General features: G+C 38.6%; 1 protein-coding gene across 8 annotated transcripts in view; it reads right to left on the bottom strand.

The window, feature by feature from the left end:
• Window positions 1-18924, bottom strand: part of hppy (MAP4K3-like protein hppy) — a 100960-nt gene that overhangs the window by 57112 nt on the left and 24924 nt on the right. For 7 of the 8 annotated variants that reach the window (XM_069306214.1, XM_045735897.2, XM_045735895.2 and 4 more), the window contains 2 exons: window positions 7218-7991; window positions 1557-1595 (listed from right to left, as the gene is read on the bottom strand). In XM_069306214.1, the coding sequence (XP_069162315.1) occupies window positions 1557-1595; window positions 7218-7991 (813 nt within the window). The remainder of the gene's footprint in view (window positions 1-1556; window positions 1596-7217; window positions 7992-18924) is intronic. The other variant, XM_069306229.1, reaches the window with a different exon arrangement.

The following is an 18924-nucleotide window of genomic DNA, read 5'->3' as shown; positions in this document are numbered from 1 at the left end:
TTTTCTACCTCTGATTTTGTTCATTTATATTTACCATGAGTTTCAATTTGTACATCACTTGGTAAATCAAGTTAAGCAACATTAGGTCATAACTTAGTGGGATTGGGTGGTTACAAATAGGAGCTGCCTCGTATGAGCCAATAGGCCTTCTGCAGTTACCTTTATTCTTATGTTAGCTTAATGGGTGATGACCAAACTTTCTGTTCAGCCATGGTTTGGTTATTGTTCCTGGGCAGCAGCCGATGCCAAAAACAAAGCCCGGAGAAGATTTAAAAGGCAGCTTTAGGCTCACAACAAGAACATTCATGGATGATCTTGTCATGAAAGGGAAGAGTTTCAAAAGTGGGCTATATCCAGATGGACATCATCTGCTGGCTTCTCTCTCTCTTGTCATGCAATTTTGTTGTGGCCATTATGTTATTTGGACACCATACCAGATTAGTTGTACAGTGATGGTGTATAAAACATGTAGATACTTATATATAATGTGTGTATATTGTGTTATAACACCAAATAATAAATAATAATTGCGTAATAATAAATATTTTTTGTCGAGTCCAGAAGTAAATTCTTATAATTTAAATTCCATTATAACCACTATGAAAACTATATAGTAATATAGTATCTGCTCTCTGGCTAATATAGAAAGAATTGAGAACAAAATGTTATACAGAAATTATGAAGACAAATAAAACATTGTTCCCTTGGAATACCTAACACAACCTACCTGACTTTCTGCAAATATACAAATTTAAAATTGTTAAGATAAGTCAGTGAGAGAGAAAATAAATAAAATGTAAAGATGACAAGAGGTTAACCCAACTAGCATATTGTTGGTGCATTAGCGGCAACAGGCCAAGCACTTGCTCTAACAACTATCAAATTATAATAAAAACATTATACTATAATCTATATCAACTTGACAATAAACACAAGGCACTATTTTATAAAACAAGAAAGAACAATTCTGTAAGAAAAGAAAGATTACTCTAGTAACTCAATAATACATACTAGCAAAGATTAATCCATCACATTATATTGCATTTTATTTATTTATTTTGTTTGTGTAAGCTTCAACAACCAAGTTGACTAAGGAGTCATTAGGTTTAGAATGAGATGAGATATGCCACAAGAAGACATAAACTGTCAGGTCTTGAAATTACTGAACTGCTTTGAACACTAACTTTTTTTGAATATTTGAACACTTTAGGCCATCTAACAACTGCCTCACAAATCTTTTACAAAGGTAAATAGCACTCTTTGATATTGCATGAAGTAAAGACAAACTGTTTGAACACTAAGAAGGATACAAAACAATTACAGAAGGATACGAAGGTGCTGTTTTTATAAGCTGTCATCTTACTATTAGAGAAGCATGCTAGGTATACAATGGCAAACATGCAAAACAGTAACTATTATTAGTATTTCTTTGTCAATGCTTTTCAGCTAATTTGTGAGGCTATTCCAGCTACCAGTACAGTATTATGTTAAGCATACACATAGCAGTACAGTACAACAGTTAGTAGGTTAAACTGGTAATATTGGGGAGTTCATACCTCATTCGCAACTCTTCATCAATATACTGCAATAGGCTCCTGTCAAGAGCAAGGTATACAAAGTATGAGTTAGGCAGCATTAGCAATACTGTGTGTGGGGGACGGGGAAAGTGGACGACAGGGTTACACAAGCCCCAAGGTCCCTGACAATAGGGCAGGGAGCTGCTGTGTTCATGAATGACAAATTGCTAAGAACGAGTAAAACAGAGATATTAACACGTTATAGATTGAAACGCAGTATATTAAAAATTAAATATATCACCAACGATTGCTATTATAAATGACCAAAATTACACATTCTGCAAAAATGATGCATCAGTCCTGCAAGGTACTAAAAAATATGCACACCATCAATTTCACATAATTAAGTTAATTGAGTTTTATTGGGTTACTAGATACACAATAATCAATCAAAATTATGCAGAGGCCAGTGAGTGTGTGGATATTGAATTTATGAAAACACATACAGTACAGAGTAACCTCAACTATGTGGGGGATGTCATTACAACCACTTTCCAGATTTACACATTTTTTTGCATATTCAATTACTGTATATTTTATAAGTTTTGGTATGGGGTTTCTTACTAAAAATAATAAAATACATACAGGCACTATCATTAATAATACAAATAAAAAAATTCTAGGGGAAGCCACAGTGGTTCCCTGAAACTCTCTCTCCAAGATTTCCCCGTGCAAATGGGTCCCGTCAGATGTGGGAGCTCTGTTTGGCCTACCAATACCTGCCCATCCCCCTTCCACCTTCACAGTGATTCAGAGAGCAAGTAAAAATTTGCTACCACACTGGGAAAGCATCCTGAGTCAGGGAAGCTTTATGAACAACTAGGGGGATAACTAAGACCAAAACCTTGAAATTCCCAAACTCAACAAATGATTCACAGAGAAAAAGAGAAACATTCAAAATTAGCAGGAAATTCATAGTACCAATTGCCACCAGCAGGCAATCTGGCTTCTGCACGTAGCCATCTTACTTGCTCAGTTTATTCACTGATGTCCAGCTGGACAGTACTGTTCTGGGTCTTTCAGATGTAGAAAGCCCTTCTCTTTCAAGAAAAGTGTCAGCCATCCCTGGACTTGTTTCTGAGGGACTTGTTTCATTTGCTTTGAACTTTATTCTATATTTCAGTTTTTGCTTCACAGCAGTTTTCTATATAGCTTGTGTGGGCTTTGCTTTCCTTGCATTCTAGGTTCCATCTCAGTGAGTCCACTAGCACTATCCTATATCTCTTCTTTGGTAATTACCTAAGAGTATTTACAAGATGAGAGCTACATTCGTGGTGTCCTGGATTCCCAGTACTTTTTGTCGAATAACGCTTTGAAACTACTGACGGTTTTGGCCTTCACCACCTTCTCACCTAACTTGTTCCAACCGTCTACCACTGTTTAGAAAAGTGAATTTTCTTATTCTGAAAATAAACTCCAGCAGCTTTGTTTCGTGAGTTTAAATCTATGACCTCTTGTTCTTGACGTTCCGGGTCTCAGAAATTCTTCCCTATCAATTGTATCGATTCCTGTTACTATTTTGTATGTAGTGATCATATCGCCTCTTTTTTTTTCTTCTATCTTCTAGGTTTTGCATATTTAATGCCTCTAACCTCTCCTCATAGATCGTCCTTCAGTTCTGGGAGCCACTTAGTTGCATGTCGTTGCACCTTTTCCAGTTTGTTGATGTCCTTCTTAAGATATTAAGAATATTAAGATACTCAAGATATGTGGGGGGCTTCCTGAACCTGTTTCTCCTAGTCTGGCCGTTTTCCCAAGTCTTCGCCTGGATGGAGTCCTACCACAGGAGAGTGATCCTTCTGTCCCCTTGGTAGCCAGCTCAGCCTTAGTTTCAGACACTACTTGTGCCTGAAGTGTCCAAACCAGGGCGATTTTTCCGAAACTCCTCTTCTTTCAAAAGGTTAGTTTGATGACATACTTAGTTGCTCCAACTTTCTTTCTGGTTCTTTGCATCTGATTTTTTTTTATGCATCCTTATTGCCACCTTTATGGTGGGCAGGTGGCTTCTTAACACTTTGGCGTACCCCGCCCGCCACCCCTCAACTGTGCGATTTGGGTCCCAGGGTGTCACGGGAGCGCGCGTAAATTCTTAAAACTGTATACTCTCTTCAACTTTGTCACCTTAATTCTCGTCCTACGAGATTAAATTTTGTATCATTGTGTTCGCAATAGAATTCTCTACAGCACTAAATGTATATAAATTCCAAAAGCCCGGCTAATTACCCGCAGCAAACAGAGAAAGTGCGAACGAGTTACCCAGGAGCGCACTAACGCGATAAAATGTTTTCACTATTTTCACTCTGGTCACCTCAATTTTCGTCCTAGGTCTTTCATTTTGGTCTCAATGGGTTCGCAATAGAATTCTCTAGAGGAACATTAGTATATAAAATAAAAAACCTGGTCATGCTCCAACCGCCGATGAGTTGAAGACGGGCCACACGTTAGCCGCGAGCGAGCGCTCAGACGCCTTCCAGCTACACTCCCAATTCCTGCCCTTTTCAAGCCTTTCTTTCACAATTTTCTTCCTGGAAGGGCCTTGTTCATGATCACTATCCATCGTGGAGTAAGCGTAGTTTCTAAAGCCGCAGTAAGAAATATAGCCACGGAAAATAGCCGAAATGTTCACACGTTTGAGATGCGAGGGGAGGCGACATTGGTCACAACAGTGGAGCAAAAACAATGGGCCCACGGCGTGTGCCAAGCTGCCTGAGGGCCACGAGGCTCAACAAAGAAAATGGGAAGACATCGGCACGCATTTTAAAACCAGTCCCAAAAAAATTGGATAAAAACCTGATTTTTGGCGATTATTTAAAGTGGATGACGCAATGCTGTGTCATCCCCGGCATCACCGACAGTAAACGGATGACGCAATGCTGCGTCATGCCCGGGCGAAAGTGTTAAAAGTGTCCCACTTACATTCCTCTTCTCAATAGCAGTATGAGGTTTCACGTCACTCCATTTTCTCTGCCTTTGTTCTTCAGTTACTGAGTGTGTGGTGCTCTTCTTTCTTTCTTGGCCTTTCTTGATTGTCATCCTATGCAAATACTGTTGCTTTGTATCACACAGCACTGGTAGAGCTGCTGCGGCTTGCGATCAGGTTCCATCCTCCCTTGGCTCCATTTCACAGGCTGTTTTGCACATCTTCGATCAGTGACTGTTTTCTTCCATGTTTAAGTTGCTTCGTTTGTAGCTGCCTCCATTTTTTTCTGCTGAGGACTGAGTTGGTCAGCTTCTGAAGGGCTTGTTTGGTGTTTGGTCATTGCTGCTCGTTTCATTTGGCTGTGGTGAATTATGAGCCGTTTTTAGCGGTGGCTCACTGTTGCTATTCGTGCTACTGATTCTGCCTCTGTGGATGTCTAGATCACAATAGGATCAACCCCTGCATCTATGGCGTTTGAAAGTCTGCCACTTTGTTGGTGGAGTTCGCAAGTGTGTCCTGTGTTGTTTTTGGGCACTGAGATTTTTGGAGGTCGAACAGAGTTCTGAAAGCCTAGTCTCTGGTCAATGTTCCTGGGCTCTGATTTCTTTGGGTGGATGGCTTTGGGTCATGTCCCACAGCCAGGTGTCTCCACATTTTATTTCTGTGTTGCTTCCTCCTCCATGGTGAGTGCCCATTTGTCTTCCTTCTCTGCGAGTAGTTATCCTCAGGAAGCCACATGGGTCTTCGCCCAAGAAAACTAGAGTTTAATGTAATTAAACACCAATTTCTGGGAGAACCCCAGTGGCTCCCTTCCAGGTTGTTGGGTGGATACTTATGTCTGCCCTAGAACTGAGCCTGGATAGGGGAAGGGGGGGGGAGGGGGAGGGGGGAAATTGGCTGCAGCTGACTAGAACTGAGGGTGGAGACACGTGGGCTGCCTCCCCCTCCTCCCAAATGACTGTGGGAGGTGGGGGCAAACAAGCTTGAACTAAATCCAAGAGATATTGATTGATTGTTTACATAGTTGGGGAGTTCTTTCAGTAGGATTACAGCCTGTGGTCTCCATTGAAGCCAACAGTGGTTTGTTTTGACATGCTGTCTTTCTGGTTGTCTTCCTTGGTGGTGGCATAAGTAAATAAATGTCACTGCTCCCTGTGCCTCTGTGAGAAGGACCAGGTTCTGGCACTGGTCCCCAGTAGGTCTGTTTTGACATGCTGTCTTTCTGGTTGTCTTCCTTGGTGGTGGCATAAGTAAATAAATGTCACTGCTCCCTGTGCCTCTGTGAGAAGGACCAGGTTCTGGCACTGGTCCCCAGTAGGTCTACAGAACACTGTGGTTGCCGTGACATAACAGATGGTACCATATAGTATATGATAGCTTCTGGGAACTATCGGAGCTTACCCACAAATTTGTGTTTCATTACATTCAACACAGGTTTACTAACATTTAATATTAAAGGCAAAAAGGGAGAAAAAAAAAAGGAATTTTTTGAGTACAGTATTAATGATATTGAATCTTTCTGGCTTGTCCATATACAGGCTGAAAATTACAGAAAATTTCAAACCATCTTTTGGATAAAAAAAAAATCGTGATTTTAAAGTTTCTCTTACACCGAGTTCTAAATTTATGAGGCTACACTGTACTGTACAGAGAAAAGTAATTTTCAGTTCGGTATTTCAAATAAGTTTGAGCTAAATTTTAATTTCTCAAAACATAAAAGAAATAAAAACAACTTGTCATTTATGAACACATTTGCTAATGGGTCAGCCAGGCTACCTCCTACCATAGGCAACATTCATCTTCCAGTATGTGGCTATCTCTCACATCCACATTTTACAAAAAAGTCTCCTACAATATAAATACCATTCTGCCGACTATAAATAGTAAATAGGGGTAAGTATATTATAATCGGAGCTACAATATATACAGTAAAACACTGCTAAATGAAGTTTATATCTTGAATAATTCTATCTACTGTAGCATGAAAAACACGCTCAGTTATATTATCTTTACTGTTTAGTGGTAAGTTATCAAATTTTAGAGAAATCATTTTATTTTGTGCAACAAGCTGAAGAAAACTTGAAATTTTAAACCCTAAATATAATATACAACAAAACAAAAACTATGTCATGCCAAACTTAATATGCAAGAGGCAAAAGTGCTTTCATTTCATACAATCTTTATATAAACAATTAGCAACAAAGGATAAACCTGGGACAAATATGCATCAAGTTCTAAAATAGCTGGAGTAATTGAAGTAAATTTCTTATTTACAAACATATTCAGAGGCACGTACTTCACATATTTATGACCACATCAGCCACATCAAACAATTACGAACAGACTGCACAAATGCACCACACAAGTAGTAAGTTTTAAACTAATCTTTCTTTTCTAATTTATTGTCAGTGTCAAGCATATACAAAAAACTTAATGTTAATTACTATGAAAAATAATATTGCATTCAACCAATATGCATGTGGTCATAATATTTAAAATATTCGTGCCAAAGATATATGTATAAGTGACTATATTATGGGGGAGCAAAATTGCATTAGCACAATATACAGCTCATGACAAGAGTGGTAGAGACCACCTTCAAACATAACCTGTAAAAAGAAAGGAAAAACAAAGTCATTCCATAAAACCAACCAAGACAATAAAAACACCCACTTCTTCCCCTCTTACGGAACCATTCAAGAACTTGGTCAAAAAACTACCTTGGAGACATTCGCAGAACATCTGAGCCTGAGAGAGGGCGTTTCTCCCGTCTGAGGGTATCTTGTGCTCCCTCAGTAGGGGGAGGGGCTTCCTGGGCATCCCGGAATGATGGGGGGGCTTGTTGGGGGGCATTCAAGGAGCCCATATCACTCTTCGATCGGTGGCGATGTCGTTTGTGGTGTCGGGAACGGGAACGGGATCGAGTGGGTCGTTCAGTCTCTTGGTCAGATTGGTCATGTGAGGTTAGTGAATGATAGGGTATGGTTGTGTCTTCAGAATAGTCTGGTATGAGGCAACTTGGTCTCTGACAGTCAACAACAGTACAAGTGGGATCATGATATGGAACGTCTTCATTCTTTAGGATAAAAGAAGTTGTCATGTAATCATTATCATCATGGTCAGGTACAGAGTATTCACTGTTTCCATCTAAGTAAGAGTATTCCCTGTCCTGCTCCTTATGATTATAATAATTATTTAAGAAATAATCATGAGAATAATTGGTTGGAAGCTGTCCATGACTGATCTCCATACCCCTCTCTGACCTTTGGGAATCAGAAATTTGTGGGGAACCAGGGAAGAAACTTGGCGAGTTAATACAGGTTGTGTCTGAATGGTAGGACAAGTTAAGTGGAGGTAAGTTTGCATAGTCTCTATCACTTCCGTCTGCATTAAGTCTCAGATAGCCACCATTTTCATTAGAGCCATTTGTAGTGATGTCCCTGTGCCCCCCTCTGCCCCTCCGTGTGCTGGGCAGTGACTGGGTCCAGGTCAGACTAGTGACAACAATGAGGCTGTCTTGAGAACTTGTTCACATTAATGAAAAATAGGTAATCAATATGTTATACTGATACCTAGTTTGATTAATATCAAACTGGTTGGAAATATATTTAATAACATTTAGTAAATATTTCTCGTATGCTGCTTTGCTCATGGGACACTGTCTTGAATTTTAGTCATGCATCATTAAAATTTTAGCGTCTTGTTTAACAGGAGTGGAATGCATGTGCTATCACGTGAACTTTTGTTAATCAGCTGCTCTGCCGACACCCTTGCAAATATTCAACTTTAAGTAGGGTTATATTTAGATAGCACTCTAGGAGATACTACTAAGTAATTTAAATTTTCAATAAGGTTATTGTTACACACTGATTGCTGTTACGTTAAATGAGCTTCAGAATCTACAATTGTATTAGTGTTTAAGAAATAAAGATACAGTAGTTACCAGTAATCAGATCTTTTGTTAAATAAAGCTAACTTAGAAATCAAAGAATAAACGATCAATTACAATTCCAGCAAAGAGCACCTAACAATCAACTTTCAAATGTTCCAATTAAATATTCACTAGCCATGTACGATTAGCTGTGTGCTTGCAGCCACAAGCACACCAAAATGTTCCTGTTATTCACTAGCCATGTACGACTAGCAGTGTGCCTGTAGCCACAAGCACACCAAAATGTTCCTGTTATTCACTAGCCATGTACGACTAGCAGTGTGCCTGTAGCCACAAACACACCAAAATGTTCCTGTTATTCACAATCCATGTACGACTAGCAGTGTGCCTGTAGCCACAAGCACACCAAAATGTTCCTGTTATTCACTAGCCATGTACGAGTAGCAGTGTGCCTGTAGCCACAAACACACCAAAATGTTCCTGTTATTCACTAGCCATGTACGACTAACAGTGTTGTGCCTGTAGCCACAAGCACACCAAAATGTTCCTGTTATTCACTAGCCATGTACGAGTAGCAGTGTGCCTGTAGCCACAAACACACCAAAATGTTCCTGTTATTCACTAGCCATGTACGACTAACAGTGTTGTGCCTGTAACCACAAGCACACCAAAATGTTCCTGTTATTCACTAGCCATGTACGACTAACAGTGTTGTGCCTGTAACCACAAGCACACCAAAATGTTCCTGTTATTCACTAGCCATGTACGAGTAGCAGTGTGCCTTTAGCCACAAGCACACCAAAATGTTCCTGTTATTCACTAGCCATGTACGAGTAGCAGTGTGCCTGTAGCCACAAACACACCAAAATGTTCCTGTTATTCACTAGCCATGTACGACTAACAGTGTTGTGCCTGTAACCACAAGCACACCAAAATGTTCCTGTTATTCACTAGCCATGTACGAGTAGCAGTGTGCCTGTAGCCACAAACACACCAAAATGTTCCTGTTATTCACTAGCCATGTACGACTAACAGTGTTGTGCCTGTAACCACAAGCACACCAAAATGTTCCTGTTATTCACTAGCCATGTACGACTAGCAGTGTGCTTGTAACCACAAACACACCAAAACGGTTATTTATATAACCGTTGTTGAGCAAAACACTAAGCCAATAAATCCACCGGGCATTACATTCCATTCATATTACTTTATACCCTAGGTGTGTGAGTAGTAATGCTAAGCACTTAAGACTTACTGCTGTAACTTGAGTTACTGTCCATTACTGATGCCCTAATTGACAAGTTGCTCACTCAGAGACCATCATGCATCATGCACTCACTCTACAGTAACAACCATATCCAATGGTCATTCTACTTCAACTGGGGAAAACATTTACATTTGCATTTCTGATTTCCATATTTTTTACTTTTTTTAATTTATGGAAATTCAGTCAAATATTCCTTGGTTGCATTACTGTACACCTAAACACCACAATTATTGGAAAAGTTTCATTAAAAAATGAACTACAATAACAAGAAACTTTTGCAATCGGGCATAAGTTCTCTTATTTTAATCACAATTACAATATATTACTGAATTTGATGTTTATGAAACTTAATATTATTAATCAAATTCAAATAATTTGAATCGTATAGTACTTCCATTAACTTAGTGTTCAACTTCCGTAATTTGTTCTCATTTAAAAATACAGTACAGTATATATGTTTCAAGTTCATTTCAGTCACATATTTGTTTTAACAAAGCAAAATCAACTTTTAAAACTTGTACAAGGACGGGTTTTTGTAAATATACACAATGGAGCCTTAAAAATTTGCATCATATCGTTTCAGATTCCAAAATATGACTCTGTGCTATTTGCACTGCCTAGCCCATTGGCTGACATTTAACTAATCAGTTATTTTACCTATTCATTAGTGAGTCTGACCAGACACCAAACCAGCTTCCCCACCCATGAATGGCTTATCTAGTTTGCCAACTGGCCAAAGACTGAGTTGCCATTGCACGACCGACAACTCAATCTTTTTTTTTTGTGCTTGCCCCGCAGAGGATAAAGCTCTTTCCCTCTTTACTGTTATATCTGTGAATATATATATTACATCCTGCCACTATGGTGTCTGGAAATGCAGGGAATCTGCTGTTCAGGACTTCAAAAAGCAGAGAAGCAAAGAGAAAACTTGGGATGAATTTTGAACAAAAAGTTCAGCTTAAAAAGGGAACTGAATCTGGAATTTTTGAAGAGTCGTCTGTGCCAGATAGAGAGTTCGTAACACCACTCTTCATGATATTTTGCAAATATCATAAAGCTATTGACACAGCTCGAGTGCATGGGGGAGTTGTGTAAAACCCTGGTTTGTCTCTCGGAGTGGCTGCAGAATCCAGTAAGTTCAGTAAAACTTCGGTTTCAACTCTTTTGATCACATCGTGGCTCAGTTGATTAAGGCAGCATCTGGGATGCTCTCGGACGCAGGTTCGAATCCTCGTCACGGCCCTTGTGGATTTGTTTATTAATGCATCACCCTTGTGTGATTTCTGTGTGTAATGAAGTAAGGGCGAAGAGCGAGAATGGCCTATTGTCACAGCTCGAATGCATGGGGGAGTTGTGTAAATCCCTGGTTTGTGTCTCGGAGAGGCTGAAGGATCCAGTAAGTTCAGTAGAACTTCGGTTTCAACTCTTTATTTGTACCATAATCTGTTCACAATAGCACACTCGTTACCCACCCCAACACCACAGGCATCTATCAACCACAGGGACCACCTCTCCCACTGTTATCTGGAGCATACCTGGAGGGGGTTTCGGGAATTATTCTACCCCCATGAGTTTGACCCGAGGCCAGGCTCGAGATTCAGGCTCTTCCACTTTTAGGTTCTAATCAAACATAACTCTTCCAAGCTATACTCTTCATTATGTAGATGCAGACTACTTCTCCATTAAATGTATCTCACCTTATTCCTCCTTCCTACAGAATTGTTATGGCAATCCAATCATCTATCAAGCCCAAAATGTCTCAACGAGGTTTTCTTTCATATACATTTTGACAAACTTCTCCCAATTTTATTATGGCTTATCGTCTTGTAAAAGTGTAAAGCCGTTAACGTTCAATCACAAATTGAATTCTATAATCACATATAATAGTGAATATAGAATCACTAATCACAAATTTCACATCTTAATTTAAAAATATCTTCTTCATTCCCAGTACAAGCTTTTACATATATACTGTAGTAAGATTGTCTAAATTTTAAAGTCTTTTTAAGATCCACACTCCCTTTGTACACAATATCCAAGAGCTTTGCTAACTCAGTGCTGAATCAGGGTTGATTCAACACTGAATTAGCATTGATTATGTTGATTCAACATTGCCAATACCCTCTTGGAACATCTGTTTATTTTATCCTGTACAGTATTGGATTTGTTCTATCTTCCCACAGACTTAAAGATTACTCATCCCAAGCATGTTATAAGGCCTCAAAAGGCCATTATCATTATTTTTTATCAAACTTTACTCTGTACCAATGCTAGGTTTACAACCCATTTCTCTCTCCTTGAAAAACCACCATCTAATTCTTGTGTAGCATTTTCCTTTGGGATTTTACCAATGGTATTACTGATAATAATAATAATATGGCTATTTAGTGCTCTGCCATGAACTAAACTGTCATCCACTGAAAATATAGTGACCATGGATAAAAAAATTTGCACACTACTACAGATAAATTTCTTTACTCCTTTTACATCTAATATTTAACTACTCTGTCCATCCATATATCATAAGTGTTTATGTATATACATATGTGTATGCAAGAGCACATAAGTACCTAAGTATAGTTACAGGATGAGAGCTACGTTCATGGTGTCCCGTCTTCCCATACCTGGAGATCTTTGATCATACCCTAATCTTTGTTATATGCTGCTTTGTAATTATCAAGGGTTCTAGCATCCATCGTCCTGCTGAACTCATTCCAACCATCTACAACTTTGAAGTTGCAGGTTTGAAAAAATCTTCATCTATCTTGTTGATTTCTGTTACTATTTTGTATGAAGTTATCATATCACCTCTTTTCCTCCTATCTTCTAGCCTTGGCATATTTAATGTCTCAAGCCTCTCCTCATAGCTCATATTCTTTAGGTCTGGAAGCCATTTAGTAGCATGTCTTTGCACCATTTCTAGTGCCTTCATGTGTTTTTTGAGGCAAGTGCACACCACCATCACCACTACTGTATATTTGAAAATCTTTCTTTAATATTTCTTCATACGTACATATATTTAAAACAAGGTTCCGAGATGTGCTAGCGTAGAGTAGGCTCCACTCCTAATGCCTTTTTACATGGTCTTTGGTGACAGCTTATTGTACAGAACCACTCCTAGATCTCTGTCCTTGTCAGAGATTTTTAGTATCTTTTCACATAATTTGTAGGACAAGTGAGGCATGTTCTCTACTATTCCACATTTCATTAAACAACATTTATGAAGAATTCCATCTGCTGTGTGATACTCATTTATTTTGCCTAGATCATTTTGGAGGGCAATACAGTCATCAAAGTTCCTGATGGTGCTCCCCCCAGAAAACCAGCGTTGAATGTAATGAAACACCATTTTATGTGCGAGTCCCGGAGGCTCCCCGTCATCCCTCCCTCCAGTCGGCAATGTTTTACAGGTATTTTGTTATCCATACTAAGTATTGGATCGCCGGCACGGATGGTCTGGGGAGAGGGGGGGGAGGTTGTGCAGATGGCGGCGCGGCAACGTGATGGCGTCATGATAGTTTGATAATTTTGTTTGGGGAGTTCTGTCCACTCATTCGGCTTTCGGTAGCAAAATTTTCACCAAAATAGGGGTTTGTTTTGGGGCGCCTACATTTCTGGCTGCCTGTCCCGGTTGATGGCAGATATAGAATGCTCCCAACCACAGGGGGGTTTCTATAGGCCATTGCTCCTCGTGCCTCTCTGAAGGGCCAGAAGGGCTTGTAGTCCCCGGTAGGCAAGAACTCCAAGCACTTTGATGCCAGAAAGTTATACATATCCATTCAGCCTGGATAGCTCCAGGGAGCCGACGTGGCTCCCCCTCCCCCCAGAAAATATATCATCCAATTAAAAAGTCTGCCAAGCACCCCACCAGTGTGCTCTAACTTCCAGAACTGTTCTCTAGTGTGGGACCCTGTCAAAGTCTTTTTATTTTTTCAAATCCAAGTATATGCAATCAGCCCAGCCTACCCTGTTTTGCAATATTTCTATGTCTATCATAGAAACTTGGTGGATTTGTTACACAAGACCATTCCATTCGAAATGGAAACTGACTGACCGACTCATTATTTGTTACTGTCTAGATTATCTGTTCACTTGATTTTAATTATTTTTCTACTACTTTTACTACTATGCTCATCAATGACACAGATCTATAGGTTAGATGGTCTTCCCTATTTCCATTTTTATAGATTGGAACCGTCTACTCTTTTTCCCCACACATCAGGTAGGTTGCCTGTCCGTATGGATATTCAGTAAAAAATTTGTAATGGGGCAATTATCTCTGCTGCACATTCTCTTAGTACTCTAGGCGAGATTGTCTTGCCCAACTGCTATTTTTTTTCTGTCTAGCTCCCCAAGTACCTTTTCTACTTCATCTCTAGACACTTATATTCAAAGTTTAATTAAAAAAGTCAACATCAAGGATCGTTTTCTGAAAAACTCCTCCTGCAGAACAAATTTTGGAACTGTTCATTTGCTGTTTCACACATTTCCTTTTTGAGTCTGTCTCTGATTTGTAATCTTTGGATTATGTTTATGGATTTGGCCTCTTCCTGTATCAATTAAATTTTGTTACTTTTTGTTCTCCGATTGTCTTTTTTTTTTTTATTAAACCAGTCCTGTTTACTGTACAGTATTTGCAACTCTGTTTTGGTATCAATGTTATTGCCTCTCAAATACAGTATCTCATAAAAAATTGGCATACATTTCACCGATTTCCTTGCTTAACAATGAACCAATCGAGTCCATCCCAATAAAATATTCACTGAAGACACCCATACTGCCCTGTCTTAAACTTGAGTTTCCCCATTGTCTTACCTTCTATGTTATACCATATTGTATTTTACATCTAAGAGTACATTGCCAATCTTGCCAGTTAGAGACAGGTACTGTACATCAAAGATCTTTTCCTCATTCCAGGTCTCATTTTCCTTCATTAATTCCTTTATTTGATAATCCTTTATCATTAGAGTATTAGTTAGACTGGTGACTGTTTTCTCCCTTTCCAAAATATTTTTGTGTAACAAGCTAAACTTCATAATTCATTTTTCTTCCTTAATGTAAGAAAATTTTCTTCATGATGCTTTAGCAAATCTTTCATTATTACTAACGAGCCAAGAATACCTCTCCCGTTTATATCTTCCACGGAGAAACCCAAGAGATTATTCGGTGTTGCCCGAGTTATCTTTATGTCCTCCAACACTATGTTGTTTATTTATACCTTCTTGCATTTGCTAACCTTTGCTGTAATTTTCTCAGATTTGTATCTCTCTTTTTCAATATACGTCACTCTCCACCTTCTGCTCTCTGTATATTTATGGTAGCTGGGACACCACTCACGTATTCCACTTCAACATCACACTTAGATAATGAAAAATGGTTCCTGAATCTTCCAAGTCATGCGTCCATGTCTGAGTAGATGTATGCGTGTTTGAACACGTATACATGTGTGAATAGACACAAATGGAAAGAAATTTTAATACGATGTAACATGACCCTTAAATTTTGTTTAATGACCACTGGATCCCTGCTTGAGTAACACCCCTGTCTACAATGTCTGGATGGATTTCTTCTTAATTATGCAATAAGATAACAGTTCTCTATCAACATTTAGCAACAAATAACAAGAATGAAAACATTAAAACCAAGAAATGAGCCACAGCTGATGGTCGCCTCATACCAATCATGCCCAGGAAAACATTGTAACACAACACCAACAAGCAAACTCAAGGGAAAAATTAGTTAACAATAAATTAATAGTAAATAGATATGTACAAAAATATTATGACAATTTATATAACTTGTATGAAATGAAAGCATTTTTGTCAGAAAAAATTATGTATAGAAGCTTATAGAAAGAAAACAGCAGTTTATTTATATTATTCTACAATTATATTCTAACGATAAATACAGAAGACTACCCACCAACTCAATAAATAAAGCTGGTTTAGGAAACAAATATTACATTGGTGTTTCACACCAACATGCAGCCAGCATAACCTCTACCTTTAAAGTCTAACACCCACAGCCATGATTTAATCTGCTAACACCAACTGCTACCAAGATTTTATTTTTTTTATTTAAATAAAAAATACAGAAAATTTAAAATGAAACTAAGGATAGAAGCATTTAAATTATTTTTTCCTAAATTTTAGATTTTAAACACAAAATATAATATTCTAACGATGAACTTGGCCATCAGTTGATGTTACCATTGTAGAGCGTCAATATGGCTAGTAGAGTGCTACATGAAGAAGCAAAAGTTTATTAAAGATAATATTATTCTTGGATAAAATAATTATATAAGCCTAGAGAGACACTAAGTTAAATCCTTAAATATGGTAATTGATTAAATTCTGTACTACTAATTTTCTGAAGAATCCGTCATTTCCAGTAATTAGCTTTTAACTTGTGAAATTAATTAGTTGCATCCTCTCCATTTTTTTAATGTTTTATTATTTTATATCTAACAATTTAACCAATTATAAAATAATATTTATTGTACGTTAGAAAAATAGTGTGACGAGTTGACGAAACACCGAACTTACCCTCGGTCGCTTCCCGAGCCGTGACCTGGGCCCACCCAGGACACAACACACTTCTCACGTTCTCTTCCACTTGTGCCCAACTGTAACAAGAAACTTTTCTGAAGGTCTTGTCCCCTAGCTCAGCAGGCAAGGTAAGAGGGGAAGATGGGGAAGATAAAGTTAAACTCACCATCAAAATGACTACACACTGTACCAAACAGCAGAATTTAAACAAACCATCACCACCCTACAGACATCAACACAACAAAGTTGGAGGAGCTAGTCACCCCTCACTTAGTATCCCGGCCAACACAAGATTTCATAGCAAGTTGGGATTTCAAAGAGTGAGAAAGGGAGTGAATGAGAGGCATTTCAGACAAAAATGTTTCATAAACTGAACCTAATATTTCTGAGCAATGTTCCCTCAGTCAATCCTACAGGCCAACTCCCCACAGAGAAGGCACTACAGAATAGACACAACCACAGAAACTTATTAAAGTCAGTACCAAAGAAGCCAAAGGTCAACCAGATACACTGTACAGGAGCCTTAGCAGATATATGGAAAAAGGCTAACAAAGTTCGAATCTACACAAATAGTAGCAGGGAAGACCTCTTAATTATAGGCCTTAATCGTGACAAGTGTGGTAGTCAAAACACTAGAAAGAAACAATTAAAATCAAATGGGTAGAACACCTGGCGAGAAATACCATAAGGAAGAAAGCATGGTTTTTGAACTGGAAGATCTTGAGTAACAAATATTACTTTCTATGAGAGCCACAGAGTTTTAACAGGAAAGAGATAGTTGGGATTATTACATTTATCTGGACCTAAGAATAGGATTTTGGGGAAGGGGCTTCTGACATGGCTGAAAGATTTTCTCACAGAAAAATGATGGCAGTAGTCAGAGGGAATGCATCAAACTGGAGAAATGTTACTAGTGTAATGCCACAGGACTCTGTTCTAGCATCAGTAATGTTCATTGTCTATATAAACCATCAACCAGAAGGAATGCAGAATTATATGAACATGTTTGCCTATAATGCCATGCTATTAGGGAAGATAAGAATCTTGGACAATGGTCATGCCTTTCAAGAACACCTGGACAAAATAAGTATGGAGCAGCTCTTGGCAAATGGAATTTAATGAGAATAAATGCCATGTTATGGAATGTGGAATAGGAGAAAATAGGCCACACACACTCTTCAAATAACATGGAAAACTTTTAAAAGACTTCTGACAAAGAAAGAGATCTAGGGGTGGCTCTGGATAAAAAATAACTCACCTTAGGACCACAAAGAAAACTGTGTACAGAACATATGCTATGCTTTCCAATTTTAGAATCGCTTTTAAGTACAGTACATGGATGGCAAAATATTAAAGAAATTGTTCCCGACCTTTGTGAGATCAAAATTGTAATATGCAGCCGTTTTGTGATGATCACATCTCGAGAAACACATCAATAAACTGGAAAAAGTGCAAGGACATGCAACTAAATGGCATTCGGACTAAGAAAACAAAACTGTAAAAAAATTACAATATTTCACTTTTGCAAACAGACTGGTAGATTGTTGGAACAAGTTAAGTGAGTTGGTGATATCTTATATCTTCTAAACCCATCAGTAGTTTTAACGTGTCACATGACAAAGAGGACTGATAAGACAGGACACCACGAGCATAGCTCTTGTCCTTTAACAACACTCAGGTAATTACAGCACAGGAATCAGCTGGTGAAGTGACAGCCAAAATTACAAAGCACAGCCATTGCAGATGAAGATAACTGGCAAAAGTAAGGTTAGAACTCCAAAACTCCAAAATCTTGGGCAGAATGTATTCAGGCCACACCTCATAGGGTGAGATCAACAAAACATCTGCCATATAATCAAATCCCCGGAAGTTCTTCACTGAATCACACAAAGTAAAACAAAATCAATGGCTGGAGCAGGATGACAAGCCACATCCTTGCATGACTTTAGAAGTATCTCACAAGTAGAACCGTATCAATATTTTCCTCATAAAAATGGGGAGGTAAGTTCAAATAAATTACGACAAAAGCAGGGAACTGCAGGTATCTGAAACAAATTGCACAATCAATGATTCATAATGCATTAATAAGCTTGAGACAAAGTCTCAAAGGTAAAACCAAGTAAGTGGCACAGCTCAATATGAGCCAAACCAGCCAAAAGTCAACCAGACAACCACAGAAGAGAGAACTCTGACAGGCTTCAGTCTTTGAAAAATCAACACCAGGAAAACTAACCCCCGACACAAAGCTATGTAAAATCGCTAAGCAAAAGACACCTGCACAGAGACAAAATTCAGAGGAATATCCAGTGACGGGAAACTGGCTTCTTCATCATTACTGTAGTGGTGATACAAATTGATATATAACACAAGAATAACTAATATGCTTTGTGTTTTCAGTTATTTCTCTGAGGGGTTCAGATTTTTTTTTATTCTGCACTTTGGTGCCATATCGTGTTGTTTTTGAGGTGATGGAGAAAGCTATATCTTCCAACTCTTCCCTCTCCAGAAATGGGAGAAGACCATTTGAAAAGTTGTTTGTCAGTGTGAGGCACGAGAGCCTCTTGGGAGTGATGTGCCGTGGACGGACACGGGCCATGGCACGGCAAACATCCGAGGGAGGCCTTGCTAAACAATTCTTGAATACATAATAAAAACAGCAAAGCCTAAGTCATTTTTACATTATAGAAACTGCAATTGGATAATGACAAAAGATGGACCAC

This window comes from Procambarus clarkii, chromosome 6 (genome assembly GCF_040958095.1).
Source record: "Procambarus clarkii isolate CNS0578487 chromosome 6, FALCON_Pclarkii_2.0, whole genome shotgun sequence".
Lineage (NCBI taxonomy): Eukaryota > Metazoa > Arthropoda > Malacostraca > Decapoda > Cambaridae > Procambarus > Procambarus clarkii.
The sequence above is the reverse complement of the archived record's forward strand: the minus strand, read 5'-3'. Positions and strand labels throughout refer to the sequence as shown.